The following is a 24,430-nucleotide window of genomic DNA, read 5'->3' as shown; positions in this document are numbered from 1 at the left end:
GTCTTCTGTCCAAATTCTGCTCAGAGAAAATGCGTTACATCAGGTCACTCAGGAGCTCGTCTCATGGAGGTCTGATTGCTCCCAGTTCCAGCATTTGACCACCCTCATGGTGAAACTGTTTTCCATACAGCTAATGAGAATTTCCTGTTTTCTAGCTTGTGCCCATTATATTTCATCCTGTCCCTGACAAAACTCTGGCTCTGCCTTCTCTGCACCCTCCCACCAGGCAGCTGTAGTCAGCAGCAGGATTCTTCTTTCTCCTCCTCATCTCCAGTCTGATCAAACCCAGCTCTCTTGCTTTCTGTCAGCCCTATTGCCACCCACTCTTGTGGCTTTCCACTGAAGAATCCAAGTGTTCTGGCCTCTCCTGGGGCCAACAGAAAGAGCAACACAGCAGGTCAAAGCAATGAGCTTTCACTAGTCATCCACCTTACCAGAGCCTGGATCCATTCACAAGGGAGAAAGTGGCTTTCAGTACTCCAATCCAACCTAATTTCTGGCTGGGAGATTCATGCCCGTCTGCCCCATGAATAAAATTCCACCTTGCTGTGATAAAGTTATGTTTATTGTTAAAAACCTGCCCTTCCTGCTGCCCCAACATGGCTTGAGGCTCTCCTAGAGAGCACAGCTCAAGTCCTGGTTGGTGGCACACCTGCAAGATTCATCAGCTGCAAGAGATGGGTTCCATTGCTGCCATCTCTCGCTCCATTTTCTTGTCTACAACACTCACAAATTTGTTTCCCCGTAAATAAAACCTGAGAGGTTTCTGTGACCATTCTCCTCTGTTCCCAATACCAATCCTGGCTGTGGCTACCACGTCCTGCTCCCCAGGCAGCTCCTGTCCAGGTACCATCCAGATGGCCGCATCTTGAGTCAGGTCCCTTTGGTCAAAAGCCTTATCGATCCCAAATGCCTGACAGAGCTTGGAGGGCCCATTACACAGCTGCCAGTCCTTCAGTGGCTTTGCAGGTCCTTTCCTCGATGTGCTGCGCAGTTCCCTCATCACATCTAAACCCTGGAGAGGCTCCAGAGAGCGGAGTAAGACTGCAGCCCCTTCCCCTGCGCAGAAAAAGAGCCAGGTGTTAGTACAGGTTTGTTTGGAAGGAACAACTCAGCAGAAGCTCTTCAGTTCCATTCCCTGCCCCTGACAGAGCAAGGAGTTGCCTGCAGCATTCAGCCACAGGGCCTGTTCTTCCTTCAGGCTGCTACCTGTGGTCAATGCACTCATTTCCCTATGCTGAATGTCCAGCATCCCACAGCTCCGTGTCCTTGGTTCATCTGCCCTCACCCAGCCCTACTTCCTAATGTTCCCAGGCCAAGCTGCAGCTCCAAGGCTTGCCAGAGGGCAAGAGGCTTTTTTTATATCACTGCAGGAATAAACACACATATGGTTCAGTTTTGGCATAACTATCCAAAGCTGCTCCCAAACCCAGTGGATTTATAATAAACTCTGATGATAAAGTCTCCAGCCAGCAAATGAGAGGAGAAAGACGTCCAGATGCTGCCAACAGAACGAGGCAGAGCTGGGCTGGAAGAGGACTGCTGGCGTGTAGCTGCTCCCACTCATTTTAGTGAGGTTGAAGCAAAGATGCAGCTCTGAGCAGAGAAAATCCCCTGCAAGGAGGATTTCCAGCCTGAGTGGGACAGAAATACTTGTCCAGTATTTTCCATCAGAGAGCAGGGAAGGTCGTCTTCTGACCCTGAGTGGGTGCAATGAGGGCCTGGCAATGCAGCCTGTGTGCTGCCCCACACAGTGCCTGTTGTGTGGGGCCGCCCACTGCATTCCTCCCCTCCGCCTCAGCACTGAGGATGCTGCTCTGCAAGGATTTCCTTTCTCTCTCCAACCTCCAACATCTGGAGCTAAATTCAAGCCTGGCAAAGGCTCTTGAAGCCCAGCAGGTCCCCAGGGACCTCAATGTCCCAGAATAGAATCCCTCTCCTGTTTTGTACAAGTGCCACAACAAGCTGCACCCAGCTCACACACTGACAGCCCGATCTCTTGCTGTTACCAAGTGTGCCCCTTGCCTTGCACTGCACAGAGCCCCCCGGCCTTCCATGAAACACTCACTTCCAGCAGCTGTCCACAATCTGTTTGCAGGCACTCCCTGTGCTAAGGAAGGGAATGAAGCTAATCTGGCAGCCAAAAGCTGCTACAGTGACTTAGAGCTCAAAGGTCCTTTTAGATTTTTAAGAACATCCCCCATGTCCTAATTCTGCTTTTCATCCATGCACACAGAAATATCCTTCACATTGGGATGCTCTCGCTCACCAGCACCGACTGTGAGACTCTGAGGAACGCCTGGTTACACTCCAGCCCTCATCCATCACAAATGCAAGTGGGAACTGCGGGCACTTGAATTCAAGTGTGTCCTTGTGAGCTGATGTGAATAAAGGCACATGCTGAGAGCAGCTGCAGCACTCCCAGACCCCCACGCAGCAGTAGCAGGGCACCTGGCATTTGTCCCTGGCTGCTCTGTGAGCTTTTCCACTAGAAAGCTTTCCAACTCTTAGCACGGATGAGACTGAGAGCAAGACCTCCAGAGGGAAGACAGGAGCTTAGGGATGCCACAATGAGCTACTGCCTTCTCTGCTCACTCCTCCATAGGTGGTGGATGTTTGGGACCTCCTGAGTGTGCTTGCACATCAGTTTTATTTTTACTACTAAACAGCAGCTGCATCCTTCTGGCTCATCTGCCAGGATGCTGCAGCCTTCTCTGTGCAGCCTGCTCAGCTTACACTCAGGACTACCTGCCTTTAGCAGCTGCCTGACACAGACACTGCTGTTGGCAGGAGTGCCTGTCTTGTGCCCAAGCCCAGAAACATCACACACTGCCCTCCCACGCCTTACAGAGCTGCTCCATGTAAGGCTAAAAGCTGGGATCTAACAACAAGAGCCTGGTTCTGTCCCAGGGCAGCCAGGAATCACAAAGCGATAAGGAAGTCCCACACCCGCGCTGTGCTGCTCACTTCTCCTTCCTGGACTGACTCCAGTTCTCACTCTTGGAAACAGCTTTTGGCTGCTGGGGAGAAGAAAATTTGCTCCTCTCTCCACCCATCTGACTCACAGCTCCCAAAGCGCCTCCTTCAAAGTCCCGGTCTGGGATCCCCGCTGTGTGACCCCACGCCTGGGTACAGAATCACCGGGATCCCCATTTTACAAGAGATTACTTCAGGTCTGGCAGCTCACATTGGCAAACACCCGAGAAACAAACCACAGCAAAGTCAAGGAGAAGCTCGACCAGCATTTACTGCCTTCCTGAAGTGAGGGAAGCCCAGTGTGCCTCTCAGCTCTTGGGAAGCCTCTCTGTACTAAGATGATTCAGCTGCCAGTGCCAAGATGTGCTGTGGGACTCGAGCACTGAGAGACATTGGGTATATTTTGCTGTCATTGAGGATTTCTCCACAAAGCAATGTAGAGATACAGCACATGGCTCCCAGCAGCAACAGGAAGCTCATGGAAAACCCCCCTGCGACTCAGCATTACCTCAGTGATGTACACAAAGATTCTCCCTTCCTCCATTTATTATTTCCCAGTATTTCAAACACTAAGAGCCCCTTTCTGAACAAAGAACCATTCTGCTTTCGTTATCTGAACAGCTTTGGCAGAGACACAGTAATGCAGTTCACACGTGTTCATCCATCAGACTCCAGACTTCCACTTAGGAAGGCAGGCTCTTCCCCCACACTATTACCTGGCACTGTTTTTCTGCTTGGCTACTATCCAAAGGCCAAAACCAGAGGGTTAATGGTCAATGTCACAACGCTTTCTGCTATGGAATATACAACATGCTGTATCTTGGGAATGGTGGAAAAGAATCTTTTGAGATTTTTCTGACAAAATCAGTGTTTAAGAAACACATACTGCAATTTCAAGGTATCTAATTAACCAAAGCAGCTAAAAAGCTTCTGTAGCAGCTCAGATAATAATGCTCAGACATCTTAGACCTTTTTGTTTTCCTTGGCATTTAGTTTCTGGGGATAAAGGCAGGAGACAGAAGACTTTCTTGTCATGACAGTGGACACCGAGGTTTAGACTCTCGCTAGACCACAAGTTTCTTTCTACACCACCAGCCTGAAGGAACAAAGTGCACCACATCACACGGATAAGGCAGCAGCTCAGGTCATCCAAATTGAAGGCACCAACCTGTAAAGATTCCCTTCCAGTCCTTGATCTTTATTTCTGCATCTGAATTCACAGCTGGAACCAAAATCCCACCTGGCCATGTAGCCAGAGATGGGCCCTGCTCACAGTGTTTGAAGCTAACACATAGACACCGAATGTTCTTTGGCCTTAACTCACCTTGGCTGGAAACGTTCACGCAGAAATAAATTCCATAGATCTGATATACGTATAGAGTTCCTGGTTTCATGAACATGGCTGCGTTCCGTTGAGTTTGCTTCCCACCTTTTGAATGAGAAGCTTCATCTTCCCCACCCAGATAAGCTTCTGTTTCAACAATCCTCCCCCAGAGTTCCCTGCCGTCGGGAAGTTTGCGAACTAGAATCTGAAACAGAGGGCAGAGGGTATCAGTTAGCAACAGCCCCATGGGCAAAATAACCAGAGCACAAGGCTTCCAGAAGCACAGCCATCAGCAAAAAGGGCCTTTATGGCACTGCCCACTCTTCTCTCACTCTCTGAATGCAGTCTGTAAGCTAGCATGAGCTATTCCAATCTCTACTGTCTGGACTGAATGGATCTGAACTCTTCACCAAAGACTCAGCGCTGAAAAATAACTTTGTATCATGGCTACGAAGCACAAAACTCAGTGTCCTTCCACAAGCATTAAGGTCCCAAAATAATCTGTTACAGTATTGCTTATCAGCAAAAAGGGGAAACTACATCAAGCAAGGAAGCTTTGTTAAGAACTTAATAGAGACAGCCAGAATTCAAAGCAGGAAAGGCAAACTTCTAGCGGGATGTCTATAAAGAGAAAATACATTTGATGTATAAGAGGTTGAGAAAGACCTACAATAAATCCAGCATCAGTATCTACGGGTAATCCCAAGTTATGTAGAACTGCAAAAATAGAAGGTAGATTGAACTTTTAGAGCATACAAGGCAGCATAAAAGAAAGTATCAAGCAGGCTGCTGAACTGCCAGATGAGAACAAAATATGTCCATACAATGTGACAGTGGGTATCAGTCAAGAAAGGCCATGCTATCAGCATCACAATATAATCAAATGGAGGTTGAGAAGGAAATGCTTCTGGCTGCATAGCATTACTTTCCAGTGGGAAAAGCAGGAGCCTAAAACAAACAACAGAGTACCTGAAAGGAAAATAATTGGCCTTAAACAACCTTCGAACCACAAACAGCGACGTGTATTTCAGTAAACCAGAAAAAAAGGAGAAACTCCACAGAAAATAAACAAATTCTGAAGTGTGACAGTAAATTAAACCTAAAACATTACCTTTGTGACTACATCCAAAATAGATTTAATAACCAGTCTTCAATTTAACCAGAATTTTACAAGAAAAATAATGAGAACAGCGTTCCTAAAATAGCAAAGCCCTGGAGGCAAACTGCAAAGAAAAACCATCATCATCCCTTTACACTGAATTATTACTGTGGCGGAGCATGTACTAGTTAATACTGCTGCTAAGTCTTACCTGTCCCAGGAAGGATTTGGCCAGGCTTATACAGGGTTGGTTGAAGAAATCTGCTTGGAGTTGGGAAGGTTGTGGCTGTTTTTTCTCTGTTGCAAAATATTTGCTGCTCTTTGGAGAAGAGTTCCCATCAGGAGTGCTGGTCGGGTTCTTCAATGCATCAGAAGGAGGGCTGCTGGAGTTGCTTTGGAGGGCGCTTAATTGAGCCAACAGCTTTCTTTTTCTTGGCATAGTTCTAGGAAACAGATGCAAAACATATTTGGAAATGTAAAGATTATTTTAAAACAATTCATTTCCACAAGTTCTTATTTTTACGCATCCCTCTATAAAGGTTCTGGAAGGTATTATTGATGAGACAGACCACAGGAGCAGCGGACACATCCAGCTGGATCTATGTCAGGTTATGCAAATATTGGGCTCTATTGACATGCAAACAGAATGCTGCAGTTTGAGCTTTCATCTTTTAAAGGCTTAAGATAACAATAAACTCCGGTCCACGTAGCAGTAAAAATATATTTGCGAACTGTTAGGTTAGGAAATTTGGAAGCAAAGGTAAATCTGTACCATCTCCTCTATACTGAGAACGTAAACCATCCATTAAGCAGACAAAAGAGAATACGAAAACACTTCTTAAGTTGTGCTGGTTCAGAAAGTTCACAGAAGTGACATATCAATCATTTCAAATAGTGATATAATGGGTAAGAATCCAAACCTCTGTGGGACAGAGAACACCGGAGCTGGGAGATGCCTGATTTATAGTGTCACTACACAAATACCTGTACAAAGATCTCCACAAAGTAAAGCTTCAGCTCACCTACCAAGGAGATAAAGAATAGTGTGTTGCAGACTACAGTGTGTATCTGTGACAACTGCAGAACCTGAAACTGTTCTTTGAGGTTTGTTACCAATACATTGGCTTCAAGAAGTTTGTGTTTCTTTCTGTGCTGCAGTCCTTATGCTTGTTAAGCAGGAACAAAGTTATTCAATACAGCTCTTTGGAAATCTCTGCTGGCTAATGGCATGATGTGGGAGCTGGGAGTGATGGATTAAGCACTGAGAATACATCTAGATTTGGCTGCAGCTATTTTACTGCAACACCTGCATTCTGTATTGCAATAAATAACTCAGTGGTGTTACAGACTTGCCACAGAACTGCCAACTCCACGTCAGGTTCTGCACTACAGCTTTCACTTTGTGCTAACTTAAAAACATCACAAAAAGCCACTTACCTCCCTCACCCAACCCAGTTACGTGGAAACAAACAGCACTGATAACAAAGCAGACAGCGGGGTGAGACCTCACAGCCTTTTCTATGAGACATTTACAATTCCATCCTGCACAAAGAAGCCCAGCAGCATCACACCGCTATCACACCGCAGGACGCGTTTATACCCAGCCCACCGACACCCGTTCAGACCCACCCGGGTTACAAGGACAAGGTTAATAACCCTCACCCCGCAGGGCCAGGCCTCACTGCGGCCTGCAGGCGGCCCAGCCGAGCCGTACACGAACCTACCGGGCCGCGCCGCCGCCGCCGCTGGGCCGGGCCTGTATCGGGGCGGGCTGCAGCGGGGCGCCGCCTCCCGACTAGGCCGCAGGCTTCTGCGGCCTGTATGTGAGGACGGTCGTATAGTGGCTTTCATTCCGTTGTGAAGCATTGTGTGGGTTTTTGGCTTTGCTTGAACATCCCCTCACCAGCACACTGTGCTTTCATATGAATAAAATCAAGGAGTGAATGTACTTTGCGATGAAAACAAGCCGACTTTACAGAGGGCCGCATTAATCCTTCCCTCAGCTCCCTGAACGAGCACAAGGCCTGAAGAAGATTCTCCGGAGAGATAATGTAGTTATTCCTCAGGTTGCTGGGTTGATTTTTACTTGGTTCACTTACAGATGTTACTACATCCAAAGCTCTCCATGGAACTCACTATGTTTGCTTTATTTTCTTCAGTCTTGTCAGTGGTCCAAGAAAGGGAAGAAAATAGGCACACCGAATTATGAATGTTTTAATTGGAGATCTCGACAGTACTTCATTCTGCTAAAATGGATGCAGAGAAGCTCGCAATAGTTAGGATTCCTCGGAGAAATGGTATTTTCTGGCTGCACTTTGCTTCAGTCTGAAAGCAGTTTCTTGTGTTATTAGCAAAGAAATCAGGAGATCTTAAAAAAAAACAAAACAACAACACACGTAAGCAGTGTTGAATGAGTGAATTCTCCAGAAGGGCTTTGTTAACATTTTGGACCCCTTCACTCACATGGTTAACATCCCAGCTTTAATGTGGTGTTAATCTAAGAAGGAAGGCCAAGAATGTGTACGGAAAGAGAGACAGCCAGTCATCAGATCAGCCCTTCAGCAAATCCTAAAAACTCAAGGCGAAACGAGGCAAGAATGAGAGATGTGGAAAGGACTTCCTGGGGTCAGACCAGTTCAGCTCTGCAGACTTTCTCCTATGGGAGTCTGTGGGACAGGCGCTGTCAGGAATGCGGGCTTCTTTGATGGCAGATCTATTTCATGCCCAGAGGAAGTATTTCAGGCTTTTAGCACCTTAGGAATGTGAATTACTCAAAGCTACAGCGTATGCCATGCTCTTCATTTGTCCAATAACTTCACTATTACAGAATCAACACCTAAAATAGCCTCCTGGAAAAGCTGATTAGTTTGGGAACATTAATGGGAAGACTGAAGCTTCTCCCTCTGTTGGGCAAATGCATTTTTTATGTCTTCCTTGCAAGGAATGACTTGGAATCCGTTGTTAGAAAATCTGGCTATTGGAGACGACTCACCAGGATTTGTGAGACAGCTGCCATATTTAATAGGACACCTATTGAAGAATTCCTGTGGAGGAAGAGGTTCCAAACAGCATAGGCATTATATGACATCCATTCCTGGCCTCCTGTGACATCCTGTCTTGGCTGCTGCTGCCTGCTTTGCTTCAATTCCCAGTGTGTCTTGTTGGGAGCTATTCCCAGCCAGTGTCTGTTAGAGGTATGTACACATGGTCCTCAAATTAGTACCAGAGCTATCCAGCTACTGGATGGGAGAAAGGCTTATAGCCACTTTGGTATCTCCCACACCCAAGCTAAGCCATGGATCAAATATCTAGTTCTGTGAACCAGGCCCATTCAACTTGTTATGTAAGCAGATGTGTATGTTTTATTCTAAATTTGGTGACATCCATGATGGATGCCATTCCACCCACTTCATGCTCGGAGTGCAACGAATCCTAGCAAGTGCATTGCGTGTAATGGGAAAACAGATTATTAACAGAACTCCTGGGAACCTCAGCTCTGGGCCAGAGAGGGCAGGCAAGTCTTATTTAGTAACATATTAATGGATTCTATTGGGTCTCTGTTTTTGTTTTGGATACGGGACATTTTGGTTCTCTGACATGACAAAAATGTTTTGCTTTATGGGATCACTCGATGCAGAGAAACAAATAGAACAAAAACAAGCAAGCAGGCCAGTCTGCTGGGTTTTGGTGGTGTCGTAAGGACAGATGTGCCTGGGATCTTTCCCAGCTGCATGGGGCAGGACTTGTAGGAAGCTGGAGACAGAGACCAAAGGGTCAAATGAACTGGTTGGTTGTTGGGAGGCGTGAGATGGAGCTGCCACAAGCCAGCAGCCTTTTCTGAAAGCTGCATTTTCTTTTCCAAAGGTGTTAAAGAAGGTTTATTCAGTTGCCTGAATCAGGAGAAGTCGTACTGCAAGCGTGACTTAGAAATCAGTTGGAACAGAATAAGTATATAGAGGGAATGAACTGTGTACATATATATGTATGTATGTAAAGTCAGAGCTTTGCAAGCCTAAGAGCTACCAGCCACCTCCAGCACTGCCCATCTGCTTAGAGGGCAGAGAAAATGCCACTTCCAATGCTCTTTGCCTCCAGGCACTTATTCTTGCCTCTGTCCTGAAGAGCAGCTTCCTCCACTGTGCCAGTACAGTAACTTGCAGCCTTGTTCTTAAACCAGCTCCTTGAACTGGTTCTTCTGAAGGGAGGAAGTGTGAGAGTGGTGTAGTGGTGCGGAGCTGCCTGCCTGTGTGAAAGCACTGAGGCATGTCTGTAATCCCTGGACCAGATCACCTTTGGAATGCATAGGCTGGAGCAGTAAGAGGAGCAGCAGGCACAAATGAGACGCATCAGCAGAGCTGAGGTCAGGGTAACAAACTGAATAACACTTTTTCTGCAGCCTGTTCAATGTCAGCATGCAATGGTGTGGAGCAGTTCAGGTAAGCTTTATTTAAGTGCTTTTTTTAGCACGGTCTCATGAGATGAAAAATGTACAAATTAAGATGCAGCTGAGCTGCTTCTGAACATTTCTTTTTGGAGGAGTAATCCTTTACCCCTTTAAATACTGAAAAGGTGGAGGGAATCATCTCGTTACACACATTGGTATCCACCAAAGGGAACTTTGCAAAGGTGATGTTTGTATTGTGTGAGTGTGCTGGAATGAAGAATGGTCTTCTCCTATTTCCTCTCCTGGGTTAATAACAGAACATTTTCCAAACAAAACCAGGTGCTCACCCCTTGAATGAGACTCAGCCTCTCACTGTCCTGGGGACAGTGAACAAAGACTGAAATGGAAAGAGCAGGGTCAAAAAGAAAGAGTTCACACGTAAATTGAGCAGCTTATTCACATAGGGCATTATGGACACAGAAAGTTGTATGGGCTCAAGAACTGTTTGAGTAAATGGTTGGTAGGAAGGTCTGTTCAGGGGTATTAAACACAGACACACCATCTCCAACCCAGGAAGTCTCTGAGCCGCAACCTGCTGAGTCTGTGAGGTATTTAGGAGAAATATGACAATCTGACCTGGTTTTGTACCGTCTGTAAGTGTTTGTACTTTGCACCGTTGGAGGCAGATGGTATCTTCTGCTTCGTGGAGTTGTTATCTGACTCATCTGCTTGTAGAGGCATTCTGTAGGAGTCACAATGGTTTTGCTTATCTTGCTTTGTTGATCCCACCTAATAAGTCAAAAATCATCCAGGCAATGGTCTGAAGGTGAAAGAAAATGTTCAAGAGCAAAAACACCCCAAAACATCTTCAGTGAAACGGAGCTGCCCAGCCAGACCCTGCTGGTTGCTATCACAGACATCCAGATTTAGGAGACGTAGGCGTGGGCATATTTAGTCATTGACCACAGGCATGACATAGCGCTGGTTGCTAAAACTGACCTGAAGTTGTTTGCCTTGCAGGATATAGGAAAGAGGGCTTGGATTGAATATCGTTGACTAAGGTCAGAAGAGTTAAGCTTGAAATAGCAGAACTTGAGAACATTTGGGATGTAAACAGGTGACCGGAGGGACGATGTCGCAGGCTTTTTGCAAGGGATAATCATTGACCAGAGCTGTTTGTATGTGGGCCTTGATCTGAGAAAGGGTGTGCTGCCCGCATAGCAGTGCTAGCAGCAAAAAGATGAGCTCTGTCTTAAGTGTAAAATAACGTTAAGTTAAATGTTTGGTAACTCCAGCTGCTGTCCCAGTAGATACAAAAAAGAAAAGGTTCTAAATGCTGCATAAGAGACTCATCTCAGGGCTTATATGCCAAACAAGAACCAGAAATCGTCCTCTCATAGGTTTTGCCTTTCAAAGGTAGTAATCGTGACTATTCATCTCCCTTTAAACCTTTCCCAGGGTAAGAAATCCTAATGCACTCACATTACCTTAATACAGGTGTCCTTTCCTTTTGAAATCTGCAGACTGAGTTCCCATAGATTTTATGAAACCCAGTTTCTAGGTAGTGGGTACAGATCTAGAATGACATTTCCCTCCCTGCCACATTAGAAAAAGAAAAGCAAAGTGCTCAGCAATTCCCTGCACTGTTATTCAGCACCGTGGTACTGCCCACCCTCCTGTCCCATGCTGCCTATGGGGGCAGGTAGCATATGGGGTGGTGGAAGTGGGGGAGCAGGGGAGCTGAGAGCATGATGAGATCCTCAGGAGGAGATGGAGGCTTTTGTGGAGAAAAAAAAGGGAAATCAGACATGGAAACCTATTAAATTGTGCTTTATGTCACTGCTCAGGGAGCAACCAAAATAGGAAAGATCTCCAGCTTCTCTCTGAGGTGTCTTTTTATTGTTGTTTGTTTGTTTTTTCTTTCTTAAGAAGGCTCTTGAACTGTCAAATCTGAAAGAAATGCCATAGGTTTGCTGTGATTATTGCTTGCAGTGGTGCGCAGGCTCTGGGGTGAGAACTCAAGGAGCTGGAAAGCAGTGGGGTGCACCCTCTGCATATCAATTCTTTAGTTGGCATTGGACTTAGCGTCCCAGTTCCAAGTGCTGTCACTGCAAACAAATGCCTATTTTTTTGGAAGAGATGGGAACTCAGATATTCCCAGGAGAAAAAAAAGAAGCAGACCCAGGGCATAACTGCAATATAGGTGAAGTTTGCTTTTGAATGTAAATCACTAAAGCTTTCTGCAGCATTCTCTCTTCAGTGAGGAGCAGTCTGTGCTGCAGCTTTGCTGTGGCTTTTACTTAAGGGATTTAAAAAGAAAAAAGAAAAGAAAAATCAGACACTGACCAAAAAAAGAAAAAGACCAATCAAATCCTGTTGGGAAAATCCCAGTGTAGTTTAATTATTAATGAAAAAAGTCCCGTTGCTAAGGGATCTTACCCTGTTTGGGTGGTAATTCGTCTATACTGACAAGGAGGAACTTCTGGCAGTATGAGAGAAAAACTCTCTGTAAGGGTTTCTAATGGGCTTTGAAGGAAGAATGAAGAAGTTGGAACCTGGCACAGATGGTGGAGGGGCTCCCACTCTTCAGCACTTCCAGCTTTCAGATGGACTTGTGTGGGTAACCAGGATTAAATAACTGATGCCAAATCCTCCTGTCATTCTGTACAGTCTGGGGTGGTTATACCAAAACCAGCAGTCCTCTGAAGCACACCTACCCTAACTAAAGGCCTTGATGCTCATTGAACAGCAGGGTTAACTAACACACTGCATCTGATTCTTCCACATCTTCTCACCCTTCTGTTGTCATGGGTGGCCAAAGAACGACACGCAAGAACTGCAATTGGGAGCATAGTGTGCCCTCATAGTGGAACATATGTACTCCCTTCAGGCTTAGTCCTGGAGCTGCTTAAGATATGAATCACACCTGGACGCAGTGATCTGAAACATTTCCCCCTTCTCCAAGCAGCCATAACGGAGATTTTCTGTACGTACAGCATGTACATCGATGGTGCTTTAGTTGGAATATGGATTGCTTTTGGCTGCGTGTTAAACTATGTTGTCACATGGTGAGAAACAGAGTTTTTACTGGAAAGTTAGGAACACAGAGCCAACATAAATATGCACTGACAAAATAGGAATGGCTTCAAAATAGCTAATAGCTCCCAATTTATTTGTTCCTACTTCCTGAAAATTTATCACGTTTACTTAGCTCATGGCTTTTTCCTACTTACCTGTTTTCTCTCTGTATGTGCAGCAGGAGCTGGGCATTCATTGCTCTGTGTTATGGGCTGTGCTAGTTAAACCTTCATATAAAACTTGCCACTGTGTCTCTACTGGAATTGTGGGTTAGTCACTTGTAGTCTAACAAACGTGCCGTGATATGGGGTAACCAAAGATACTTCAGAGATAAGTCAGAATTCCATAATTCCTCCTTGTGTCAATAAAATGACTGGAGTTGGGCTTTGGGCTTTGGGCAAGCATGACCCTGGTACGAGCTCACACTACATCACCCAGGAGAAAGAAATGTGGATCGGGCTCACCATTGTGTTATAGTTACAGGTTCACATCTCTCTGCTGAGCTGAGGTTGCTCAACACCAAGGCACAGAGGGAATCAGGGAGGACTTAGTGCTGCTCCTTCCGGGTCCCAGAGCAAGCTGAGAAGGAGCCCAGGATTCCCATGCAACTCTGGGCACTAAGCCACTGGCCTCCTTCCCATTAGCCATAATCACTGGTTTGCTGGATAATTTATGAGACTTACTGCAGTGATACTCATAAATATAGAAGCTGCTGTAAATATAGTTTGTTTCTACAGTTTGACAGTGTGTATTCAAGTGACTTCAGACACCCATCACAGTGGTTAATGACAGTGCTTCTGCTGAGCAGAACAAGAGACTTGTGAGCTTCCATCAGTTGTAGCAGATTATTTCCTGACCCTCCTGGTATTCATCTTGTGCCAAGAAGTGTGGCAGTTAGTGCCTCTGGTTTAATGTTATTGCTAGAAATGTTATTGTTAGCCATTAAATCCACTAACCCTATTTTCAGGGTTATTACGGTATTTCACTTGGCTGCTCTAGGATGATTTTAAAGTTGTGTTTCGAACATATGATACAGGCTAAATATAGCTAGTGAATAATCCCTGGAGAAACTCAGATTCCTCACCTTCCCAATGAGTTGTTCTCCTCTCAACATGGCAGACACATTATAGCTCAGTGATGGGCCCTTCTCCCCAGGGTGGGTCAAACTAGACCCCAGTTGCAAATTCCCAAGAAGAATCCAGAGTGCATTTCACATCTGAGGACAGGCAGCTTCACCAGGCATCCAGGCCTAAGTAACCCTACCAACAGCTTTACGTTTGTATTTAACTCCTCCAGGTGAACCCCTGGTGCTCAGAGCCACGCTGGGGATAGTGATCTGTGTAGGACATATATTGCCTCCCACCCCCAAACAGATGGAAATATTTCTGTTTTCCAAAATTAGTTTCCAAATGTGATGGAATTTCCTTTCAGTAGGAATTACCGACGGTCTGCTCCTCATTGTGAAACTGAATGGCAACTTTTCCTAATTCTCTGGAATTCTTTACCCAAAGCAAACAGCAAATTTCAGACGCTTGTGTTTATAGGACAGCTCTCAGTATTACCCTGCTGAGAGACTGAGGCAAAGGTTATGAGGGACTCTCCCAAGGTTCTCCCTTTGCTACGTGGCTGCTTGGATTTCTTAAGAACAGTGTTTTGGCTGTTAAAGCTAAAGAAAATCATGGGGATGGTTTGGATGGTGCTTCTCACCTCCTCCAGCTGGACGGGACTGCTTGGGTACCCTGGTGCATTGCACTGTGGTTCAACACACGGACACATGCAGCCCTGCACACATCCCTCCTGCTTAGCACAACACCCTCTGTTTGCAAAGGGCTGTAAATCCAAGGGTTATGCACTCAAACGACACCAACACAATGACAGTATTTTACGGCAAGGCAGGACGTCAGCTATCTTACTTAAGAATGACATATTTTGTTTTCCATGTCTGCTGATACCATCTGGACCTCTGGGGACGTATCTGGAGCAGCCTGGCAAATTCCCAATCACACATTTGTAAAGAGTTGTTTTCGAAAGGCCAGCAAAGCAACTGCTTGTGAGGGCTGACTTCAGGGTCTGACTTCACTGTGAGCAGTGGCTTCTCATCAGTTTGGTTACCAGGGTTATGATTTTTTTTATTATTTATGACAATCTCCAGCTTTAAACAGAAAACACAACTGCCTTTCAGTATTAACACGGACTCTTTAGCTCCGAACAAGGCAGATAATTTTATTTGAAGCTCCAGTTACAGAAACTCCTTCTTTGAAATGCTTCCACAGAAGCATTATCTCATCGTATCAAACAACCGGCTTCAGTGGGCACTAAGGGAACATCTATGCTCAAGCTTATTTTGAGACTCTGGTTCCAGTGGTTCTCTTGCTCAAAAGTAGGTCAGATTTTATTCATTTTCCAGCAGGATAATTAAAAGCAAATTCAAATGCAAGATTTCCAGGAAACTAGAAGAAATTGCTGCTTCTATTTCTAGAAGTCCTGCCAGAGAGAAGCTCCTTTGTGCAGAGGCTAAATCCAGTCCTGACTCTACCATATGACTGATGACTCAAATTGAGGTTTCGTTTCCCATTTCTACCTGAGATTTCCTGTTTGGGCTTTTCCCAGATGCAGTGAGAAATGTTACCACAAAAACATTTATGGACATATAACTCTAGCTGCTAAATTTGTAATTGCCCAGCCCCAGGGTGGAACATCCTTTCAGCTGAATCAAAGGCTGTAAGAATATATATAACATACCATGGAAAACTGGCCTCGCTTACAGCACCATTCACCTATGGCATTCCAAAGCAGCGGGCTGCTTTGGTGTGATTGCGTGCAACAAAAATATATGAGATATTGTGACCTTACGATTGCTGAGCCTGAGTCAGCAGCACCAGATGTCACGTTCTGTCTGCCTTGCAAGCTCCCCAGTGTGGAAGGGCTCCTAGACCCAGTGCTGTGCTGAATCCTCCTGTCCTTTAAACTTCCTTAAATGTTTCTTTCAGGCCCAAGTATCACTGAGAATTTACATTGCTTCTTTTGGAAACAGCAGCACTTTTCCTTGGAAACAGCCATTTAGAATCAGTACCAGCTGTATCTACTCATAGCACAGCTTGGCACCCAGAGCCTTACCCTGTGGATCAGCTGAACAAGACATCAAGGTACTTCTGTTAATCAACAAGTCCAGCTGCAGCTAGATTCAATCTTAAGCTGTGTTTAATGGCACAAAAACATTTGTTGTGTTCTCCATGGCAATCACATGGAAAGGATGTTGATGTGGATAGGCCCATTTCCAGAAAGTAGAGATCCACACCTTGCAACCGAAGAGGACTGTAATTGCTCCCATATCCCAGGCTAGGAGACCCGAACCAGAGGATGCCCAGGCTTGGGTGGCTCTGAGCCAGACAGCTGCAGGGTCAAGAGAAAGCTGAGCAGAAGGGAGAGCACAAACAGCTCAGGGAGAAGAAGGGGAGATGCTGGATGGAGGCTGGCCAGGAGAGCTCAGGTCCTAGTGGTGCCATCTGTGCACTGTCTGAAAGACGTGAGCACCGACGTGCCTCGGCTCCATGCCTGCTACACCCATATCCTTCATCTCTAGTGTCTGAGCTGCCAAATCCCTCCTCGTTCCTGCTCTAATCCACCCTTGGCAGCAATTGTTGCTCCTTCTAGAGTCACTTCTGGTCCACATCACAGGACTGCACTGTGGCAGAGCGCGGTCCGGTGCACTCCCACAGGCGGGTCATGCAGCTGAGTGCGTGTGGCAGCATCTGTGGGATCCTCCAGCACCATCACTGCCATGGAGTCTGTGTGGTCAGATCCATAGGGTAGGGGGCTGCCCTCAGAACTAATTTCCAGGTTGGGAGCTCTTTAAGGAAAGGTGTGAGCAGGGATTGCACAGGGATGCAGAGTGCTGCTGTTATTGGCCCTGCAAAGATGCTCCAAAAGGGTTGTGCTTCATGGGGCTGTTTCTCTGTCCTTCCAACAGAACTCTCAGCTAATTCTGTGTAACTAACAGCTGGCCTAGAGTGTGTGTGATACAATCATAGATTTCAAATCCAGAAGAGATCATTTGACTCCTCAGTCTGACTAAACGCTATGAAGATCTCATGATTCCTCTGGCTTTTAGATCAAGGTCTTAGTTTTCTTTTCGCTGCTCTGATGCTGGCTCTCTGACCATGTGTAATTGCATACATGTGCACATGCAGGATGTACTTACGAAAGCTAGAAATTCATTGCAGACTTTCTTGATTTATGGCCAAACTCTCTGGGACGTTTCCACAGCCATGAGGAAGCTCACCATTCCTCCATGCCATCTCTTTTCTTGGTACCATTGTAACTGCACACCTCAGTTCTGAGGAAGACCTTTATCCTATATACAGAAAGGTGCCAAACTCTAGGTTCTCTCACCACCAAAATACCAAGAAAGCTCTTGACCTTCAAAGGTCTCTGTATTTCTTGGGAGTAACGGAGCCCACAGCCAGGGTCAGGTGCGACCACTTTCATTCATGTACAAATAACCACAGCTGAAAGGGCAAACACTCAAAGGACAGGAATGGTCTCCTTGGGAGCTCATTTACCACTGACCTGCAATGAATGATCATAAGTGCATCTGTTGTACCAGCTTTTTAGTCAGCGTATCAGCATGCTGCTGAGAAAGTAATTCCATCTGACGACAGCCTGAGCTTCCAGTGTGTACAGCTGTGAAGGAATGTGGGGCTGCTGATGCATCCCCACACATCACCATCTTGGCAGCCATGAAGAGCCAGCTTGCTTGGTTATAAGAAGTGAGCTGTAATGGTAATGGCACTTTAGAAGAAACACACCTATATCTGGTAGCAAAAGGATCCTTTCCCATAGGCTGTGCCATGCTCTTAGGAAGGCTGTCTCTTGTTTGAGGCAAGTCATTTACCAGAGATGTCAGTGGACTTGCAGATGCTCTCAGTTCTCCCCTGTAACCTGAGCAGCAAACATGGATGTGGGAATTGCAGACTCATACAGGCATTTTCCAGCAGAAGGCCATGTAGGAAGCTGGAGAGAAGAAACCATGTTGCTGGCAGTCATGCTAAAGCCTCAGATGGTGAAGAACCCACATAACCCAAAGCTACCCTTGAGAAAACCCTGTGGTTACCTCCCCCTGCAAACAGGAGCCACAGCCGACACACTCACAGCAGACACTGGTTTTCCCATGAGCTGTTCACCTTCCTCACACAGACCGAGGGTTTTTTCTCCTTGCTTAACCAATGGTGTCCCCAAAACAGGGACACCCTGACATCCCAAGCCAGTCCTGGGAGCTATCAGCCCACCACTGAAAAGCACCTGGGCAGTCCTACAGCCTGACATCTCTGCACTTCCCAAAGTGTGATGGAGGTGAGTGGGTACCAGGGAGAAGCCAGTGCAAAGATGGCACTATGTTAAACTTTGTGCAAAGCTCGTCCATTTTGCCTAATCTCCCCGCTATAAATGAACCTAAGAGCTGAGGGATAGCTTTGTCCTTGTTCCCATAATGTTTTCCTGTAGGTTTTCAGACAAGACATTCAGTCTCTTGATCCCAGGGAGAATAATAGCTTCCATGGCTGTTGGCAAGGGTAGGAGCTGGCTGCCCTCAGTGCTCAGTAGCTTGAGGCTGAGTATTTGCTTCATTCCCTTGGAGACAGCAGGAATTATTTACTGCCAGAAAGATCCTCATTACAGCTGGAACTTGTCCCAGGGAGCTGCAACCTTAAGAAAGAGCAAATTTGGTGATGAAACCAAAAGCAAAGGTGAAAAATCCAGTGTGGTGATGGGGCCTGAGCCGAAACCAAGCACCACCAGTGGTGGCTGGCAAGATCTATGGCCTGAGGACTGTCCAAGGGGCAGGGTCTCCCAATGGCAGCCTGCACAGTGTATGGGCTCGTGCCCTGGCTCCAGCTCCACTGCTTTGCAAACAGGAAGCTGGCGAGCAGCTGCTGAATAAGTCATTTTGGAGAGTTTGTACCAAACTGGCTTTCAACTCCTGAATGTGTAGGAAGGAAAAAGCCGTGAATACGTCTTTGTGACCAAGTTTGGCACCAGCTGCACTCTGCAAGTGGGACAAGAATGTGGCCATTTAGAGGGGAGTCAGCTGCCCTTTAAGAAATGGAATGATCCCTTCCCTTTCCTGCAAGGCTTTATTTTGGGGGAGAATAGGATCGAGACAGTGAGCAGCTTCTTTCACTTGCTAGCACCGAGGGCTGCAATCCAAATAGACATGAGAACCCAGGAAAGGCCCCACTGCTGGAAAGATACACAGAGGGCACAACCCATCTGCTGCAGGACTCAGATTGGGGCAACAAAGTTGCAAACTCGTCCTTCCCCAGAGAATCAAGTGTGACCTGTGGGGATTGTGCTGAGATACCAGTAAAACAGATGTCCATCTCATCCACAGCACTGAGAGATCTTGGGAGGGAGCAGTCTGGAAGGTTTTGCCCTTTTCTGAAACAATTCCCCACCCAGTTTTTCAGATGTTTCTGTAGGTTACATTAAAAACGCACTGTGTCGACACCTTGGTGTTTTGGGGTTTAGTTTTTGAAAGACTCAGACATTTTGTACAGGCTTTTTGTGGTCAGCTTGAAATCCTGGGGCTTTGTAGCAATTAGGAGTTTAGGAGGTTGGCCTGATTGTCTTTGTTTTCTGCCTGACTCTTTGACCATATTTACTGGTATGATCGTCATGCTCAGTTAAAGTAAGTCTCTGGAGCAGCTGGTCTGCCTTAGCCAAGGCTCTGAGTAGACCTCTTGGTCACACATAAACCCAAACGTATTACACACAGCAACTTGGGACTTTTCTGAATGACTGGCTTTGGGGTTTCACAAGTCCTAGTGCAGTAGGAAGCTCTGTATGACTTCAGAATGCTTTGTGTGCCAGATTGTTAGGGGAGGATAAACAAGCAGCATGGATACTTGTAGGCTGGTTGGTGCTAAACCACTCCATTGGGATCATTCCACTGGGCTCATCTGCTCCAAGTGAAGACTTCCTGAAATAAATGTTTATAATAATATCTAGTATATGCAGAGGTCTTGGGTAGGAGTCAAGATTTCTACTCAGCTCTGTTGTTGTCTTTTTCAGCTTAAGAATTCTCATTCTTTGCTTGCCTTCCCCTGGTTAGCTAGCTGCCTCCTTTTTCTTTGGTTCCCATTACAACTTAGTTTGGTGGAGAGACCAAACTAATAAGGGACCAGGAAAGGGTCCTTTCCAGTTGTACCTTTTCCTACTAGCTGGGAAGCACAGGGATCCATCAGTTTAGGCCAGAATCCATGAAACAGGATTGTCTGAAATAGAGTTTACATTAAATATTGCTCCTTAAGTCTAACTCACTACTGTGTATCTGGTTATGTTGGCTATTGTTGAAGGCAGGATCTAAGCTACGTTGCAGAAATAGGGGAAAAGGATTTCACTTTGAAATTTCAGCCTCCTATTTTGTCTCCAATTTGCTTATGCCCAAAGATTCCTACAAAGCCCTGTTACTTTGGCTGAGGAGGTTCTTCGCACTCAAGTCTTTAGCAGAAGTTGGACATGAAGGTCACCATTTCAGATGGAGGCACTCCAGAATTACAAATCATTAACTCCGAGGGAATTTGTGCCACTTGGATTCTGCTTCTTATGTTCATGCACTGTGATAGCAAGGTTTGATCGCGGGCTCAGTGAACATGCTCCCTATTTGACTGCTCTGTAAGAGCCCTTGTGTGCCTCCAGAATAAATCTGTCTGCTTTCTAAATTCTGGAGCAATATGATTGAATCTCCTGCCAGCAGTGGATTGGGAAATGATAGGAATCTACATAGCAGATATTTAAGGCGTTTCATCTTGCTTTCCCCATCACATTTTTCTTCCCTCCTGTGAAACATATATGCACACGTGTATGTTCTCTTTACGTATATATGTTAAAGACTCTGTTATTTTTGATGCTGTGGGGTAAACTGTGGAGAAGGGAGTTACTTTACTAAGTGGTATTTCCTAAATATTTTGGATATAATGGCCTTCCTCACACGTGCTTTTTTTTCCTATATTATTTTTGCCAGTTCCCCCAGTGGTTGACCAACGTGAAAATTGCCCTTTTGATCTGAAAGGCTTTTCTGGGCGAAATGCAGTTCAAAATAAATATTTCTGTAAGGGCTGGCACTGAAATCATAGTTTTATATTATTTCCACTCCTCCACCTCCTTTTGCCACTGAAAACACACACATTTCCCGCAGCCAGAACTAGGAATCATCAATTGCAATTAATTGGGGGCAGGAAATGCCTGGGTTGAGTTTTGATGTGATTTCTTCATGCTCCTGCTGGGCAGCAGCTCTTGTGGCTGTAAGCGGTCGGGGAGACCACCAGCTTCCCACACTGTCAACATTTTGCCTCCTCACCCACCTTGTCTTCAAGGAGAACTCTGGTTTTGTTCCCCACATCCCACATGGACTCATTGAACGTGCTTCAAATGTGTATGAGTTGTCCTGGTCCTCAACAACCAGACTTGGCTTCATTCTGAGGGCTCTTCCCTGGACCTTAATGCCTGGATCAGCTCCAGTCCCTGCTGCGTGCAGCCCCACCAGCTCAGCCCCAAACACACCCATCACTTTGTGTGTGAGCTGTGTGAAATTGCCAACCTGGATCCACTTCCCTGCCCCTCGTTGCCACATCGCAATCAAACATAACGGTGCTGGCAATATTTGCTTGTGCCTGAGGGTGACAGAGGCTTCAAAAGCTCTTTCAGCCCAACGTTAGTTTTTTGAACTTAATGTAAATTGAATGTATTGTAAGAAATTCATGTTGTGACGCAGCTGCTCATTAGTGGCCTTTAGTGCTATTTACTTTGCATTCTAGAGAGTGTCAATATTCTTTTTTTGCCAGTCAGAACCCCTGCTGTTGCATATCTGCAGGTACCAGGGGTGGGGTGGGAAGGTGCTGCAGTCACTTGGGTCTGCCATCACCCATTAGTCACGCTTTATTTTCTTCAGTCTTTTAGTGCCAAGCGTGCCTTGGCCATCAGGTCACCAGTGCCTGAATTATGTTCTCACCTCCAGTCCAACCACCTGCCAAATCCTTGGTGATGGTGATGAAGTGAAGGTTGAGTGTGCTCCCAAAGTGAGGCTGTGGCAGAAAGCAATACCAGCTGCATGTAGCAAGGATGAGCAGGGGACAATTACTGCAATAGCCCTGGTGAGCAGATCCCACAGTACCAGTCCCACTTCTGCTGGCCATGGCCCAGTGCATTGGATACAAGAACCCTTCCTGGCTCGAGTTGAAAACCCAACCTAATGTGGGTGCCCAGGAACCTGACAAGGGGCTGCATGTCCAAAGCATTCTCCAAGGGGAATCCCTGTCCTCAAGCTCCTGGCACTTTCCTCTCTGGCTCCTGACCAGGCCACCTGCATTTGAAAGTCCATGGGACTTTGCTTGGGTTTCTGTGTTATTAATCCTCCCCGTGAGAAATCCCAGGCTGTTCTGGACCTCTTCCCTCCGTGCTAGGCCAGCTGCCAGGGCTGTGCTGCTGCTTCATGTCAGCACAGGAGGCACTGTGAAGCTGGTGTGCTTCCAGGGGGCCAGGGGAGCTCTGTTTTCCCCTTGAAGGCTGCAACCCAATACTCTCAGCTGCGCTTGCCGTATACTGGGATACTCTTTTTGGCCCAAACACTGAATAAAGCAGGACAAAATCAAACCATCTGTGTAGATAACTAGTGATACAGATAAAAATAGACCTCTATGCTCCTGACGTGTCCCAGCTGTCCTCACAGAGCTGCTGGGCAGCACACACAGGCTATAGAAAGGTGATGGAAAAGGGACCGTGCTGGCTCTGAGCATTACATGGCTCTGCAGTGCATCAACCAAGAGGGCCGTGGTCAGGGTGGCTATGACCAGCCTTGGGCTCAAACACCTGATATCCCATCTCAGTGCTGAGGGAACCATCCTCAGAGCTGCTGGAGAGGGATGGAGAATAGCCTTGCATCTTGGGGCCAGCCCACCCCACCACCTACCAGGTTTGGAAGGCAACCTCCTAAGGCCTTCCTTGGGAGTGACACTCAATGAACAGAGATGAAAATACATTTATCAGCTCCTGGACCCACACAGGATCACCCAAACCCCATGTCTGAGAGCACCGTCTATGACCACTGCCCCTTGGAGCCTGTTCTGTGCCCACACATCCTATGCATGTGTCTCATGTCATGACCACAGGTTGATTGTTGCTGCCAGAATCTGCCTTTACATCACCTCATTCCGTGTGTTTTGGGCTGTTAAGATGTAACGTGGTGAAGGAGGAACACCTTAGCTCAGAGTGGTGTGGAGGGCTACAATGGTGTTGGATAGGAGTGAGAAATCACGTTTCATTGCAAGAACTTTGTTTTCCTCACAAAACACACCCGCTGTTGGCAGGAGGCTGAGAGCAGGGGTGGGTCAGAGCAGCTCTGCCTCCAGTACATTCCTTCTGAAGGGCCTGCAAGTTCATCTCTCTTACATTACTGGGCGCTCCTTCTCCTTGTTTGTGTGGTAGAAACATATGAAATCAATTTGTGGCTGTTAATTTTCATGGAGCCCTGTGGACGATTGGGGTTCTGCATGCAGTTTGGTTTCCACCTTGTCAAGGGCTCCCTGGGGGCTGCTGAGTGAAGCAGTGCTGAGCTCCCAGCACACACAGTTCTCCCACTTGTCTTCATCACCCTCACATGATGGAGGTGGCAATATAGCAAAGGATGCTCCCACCAGTGATTTCTGATATAAAAACCATATGGAGCTGTGGTTTTGGGACTGGATGAAGATGGACGTTCACGCTGCTGGCCTTATGGGAGTGTGTGATGGGGATCTATCAAAGCTCGGTGTGAGCAATGCATGCTGAGCAATGCTCTGCAGAGGCTGGATGGAGAAATCGTCAGCAGCAGCCCCAGGACAAAGGCTGAGCAATGATATGGAGCCTGCCATGCAGGAGGGGGAATGGTTGGGCCAGGAGAAAAGAAACAGCTTGGGGAAGGGATGATACACGAACCAAATGGCTGGGGGAGAACGTGAAGGACATGATGGGAAACGCAGGAATAACGGAGGGGCAGGAGAGGCAGGAAAATGAAGCAGGGAGGACAAGGACAGTGCAATGGCAAGAAAGAAAGGGGGCTGAGATCAGCGCTCTAGGGGCCAGCAGCATGCACCTGTGCTGGGGAAGCCTCGAGGGCTCCCAGGGGTGGTGGTGGGACCCTGAAGGCCGGCTGTGGTCTGAGCATTGCCGGCACTAATGCAAACTGCCCAGCTCCTGGCTTTGGGTTCTGCAAATGCCCGTCGGGGATAAACTCCTCACCCCCCGGGCACGGCCGGGAAGGCTCGGAAGTAACGGGACCGGCTTTTCTGACGGCACCGCGGTACCGGTACGCTCAGCTGAGCTCGGCGCCGGGTAGGGGTTACCGCCCCGGGATGGGCTCCGAGCCGCCGCCCCGTGGGTCCGGGCCGCAACCGGCCGCGACGGATCGAGGCGGGGATCGGGATGGGGGCGGCCTCCGCACTTCGGGGGCCACGGGCGGGGGCCGAGGACCGGCCGCTTCCGCCCGGCGCGGCGCATTCCAGCGCCGTGAGTCAGGCGGCGGCTGTGCGGGATGCGC

The 24,430-nt window shown here is 47.0% G+C and overlaps 1 protein-coding gene across 4 annotated transcripts; it reads right to left on the bottom strand.

The window, feature by feature from the left end:
• Positions 1-547: 547 nt before the first annotated feature.
• On the bottom strand, positions 548-7,168 carry MPG (N-methylpurine DNA glycosylase). 4 transcript variants are annotated; one of them, XM_015877320.2, is made up of 4 exons: positions 7,124-7,168; positions 5,611-5,842; positions 4,301-4,505; positions 548-1,059 (listed from the first exon to the last, which is right to left on the bottom strand). In XM_015877320.2, the coding sequence occupies exons 2-4, from the start codon at positions 5,836-5,838 to the stop codon at positions 665-667; spliced, it is 828 nt and encodes a 275-aa protein (XP_015732806.1). In that variant the 5' UTR covers positions 5,839-5,842; positions 7,124-7,168; the 3' UTR covers positions 548-664. The 4 variants fall into 4 exon arrangements, with proteins under 4 accessions (XP_015732806.1, XP_015732804.1, XP_015732803.1 ...); XM_015877318.2 differs by having other exon boundaries at positions 7,062-7,157; XM_015877317.2 differs by lacking the exon at positions 7,124-7,168 and adding an exon at positions 6,933-7,046.
• Positions 7,169-24,430: the final 17,262 nt, after the last annotated feature.

This window comes from Coturnix japonica, chromosome 14 (assembly GCF_001577835.2).
Source record: "Coturnix japonica isolate 7356 chromosome 14, Coturnix japonica 2.1, whole genome shotgun sequence".
Classification (NCBI taxonomy): domain Eukaryota; kingdom Metazoa; phylum Chordata; class Aves; order Galliformes; family Phasianidae; genus Coturnix; species Coturnix japonica.
Note: the sequence above shows the minus strand (reverse complement) of the source record. Positions and strands in the feature narration are given on the sequence as shown.

What these genes read in the sequence shown, in the direction of transcription:
- MPG (XM_015877317.2), bottom strand. An exon ending in CCAAATCCTTCCTGGGACAG is followed by an intron (nt 4,506 to 5,610) that starts GTAAGACTTAGC and finishes CCTCTGTTTCAG; the next exon opens with ATTCTAGTTCGCAAACTTCC. An exon ending in CGTGAACGTTTCCAGCCAAG is followed by an intron (nt 1,060 to 4,300) that starts GTGAGTTAAGGC and finishes TTTTCTGCGCAG; the next exon opens with GGGAAGGGGCTGCAGTCTTA.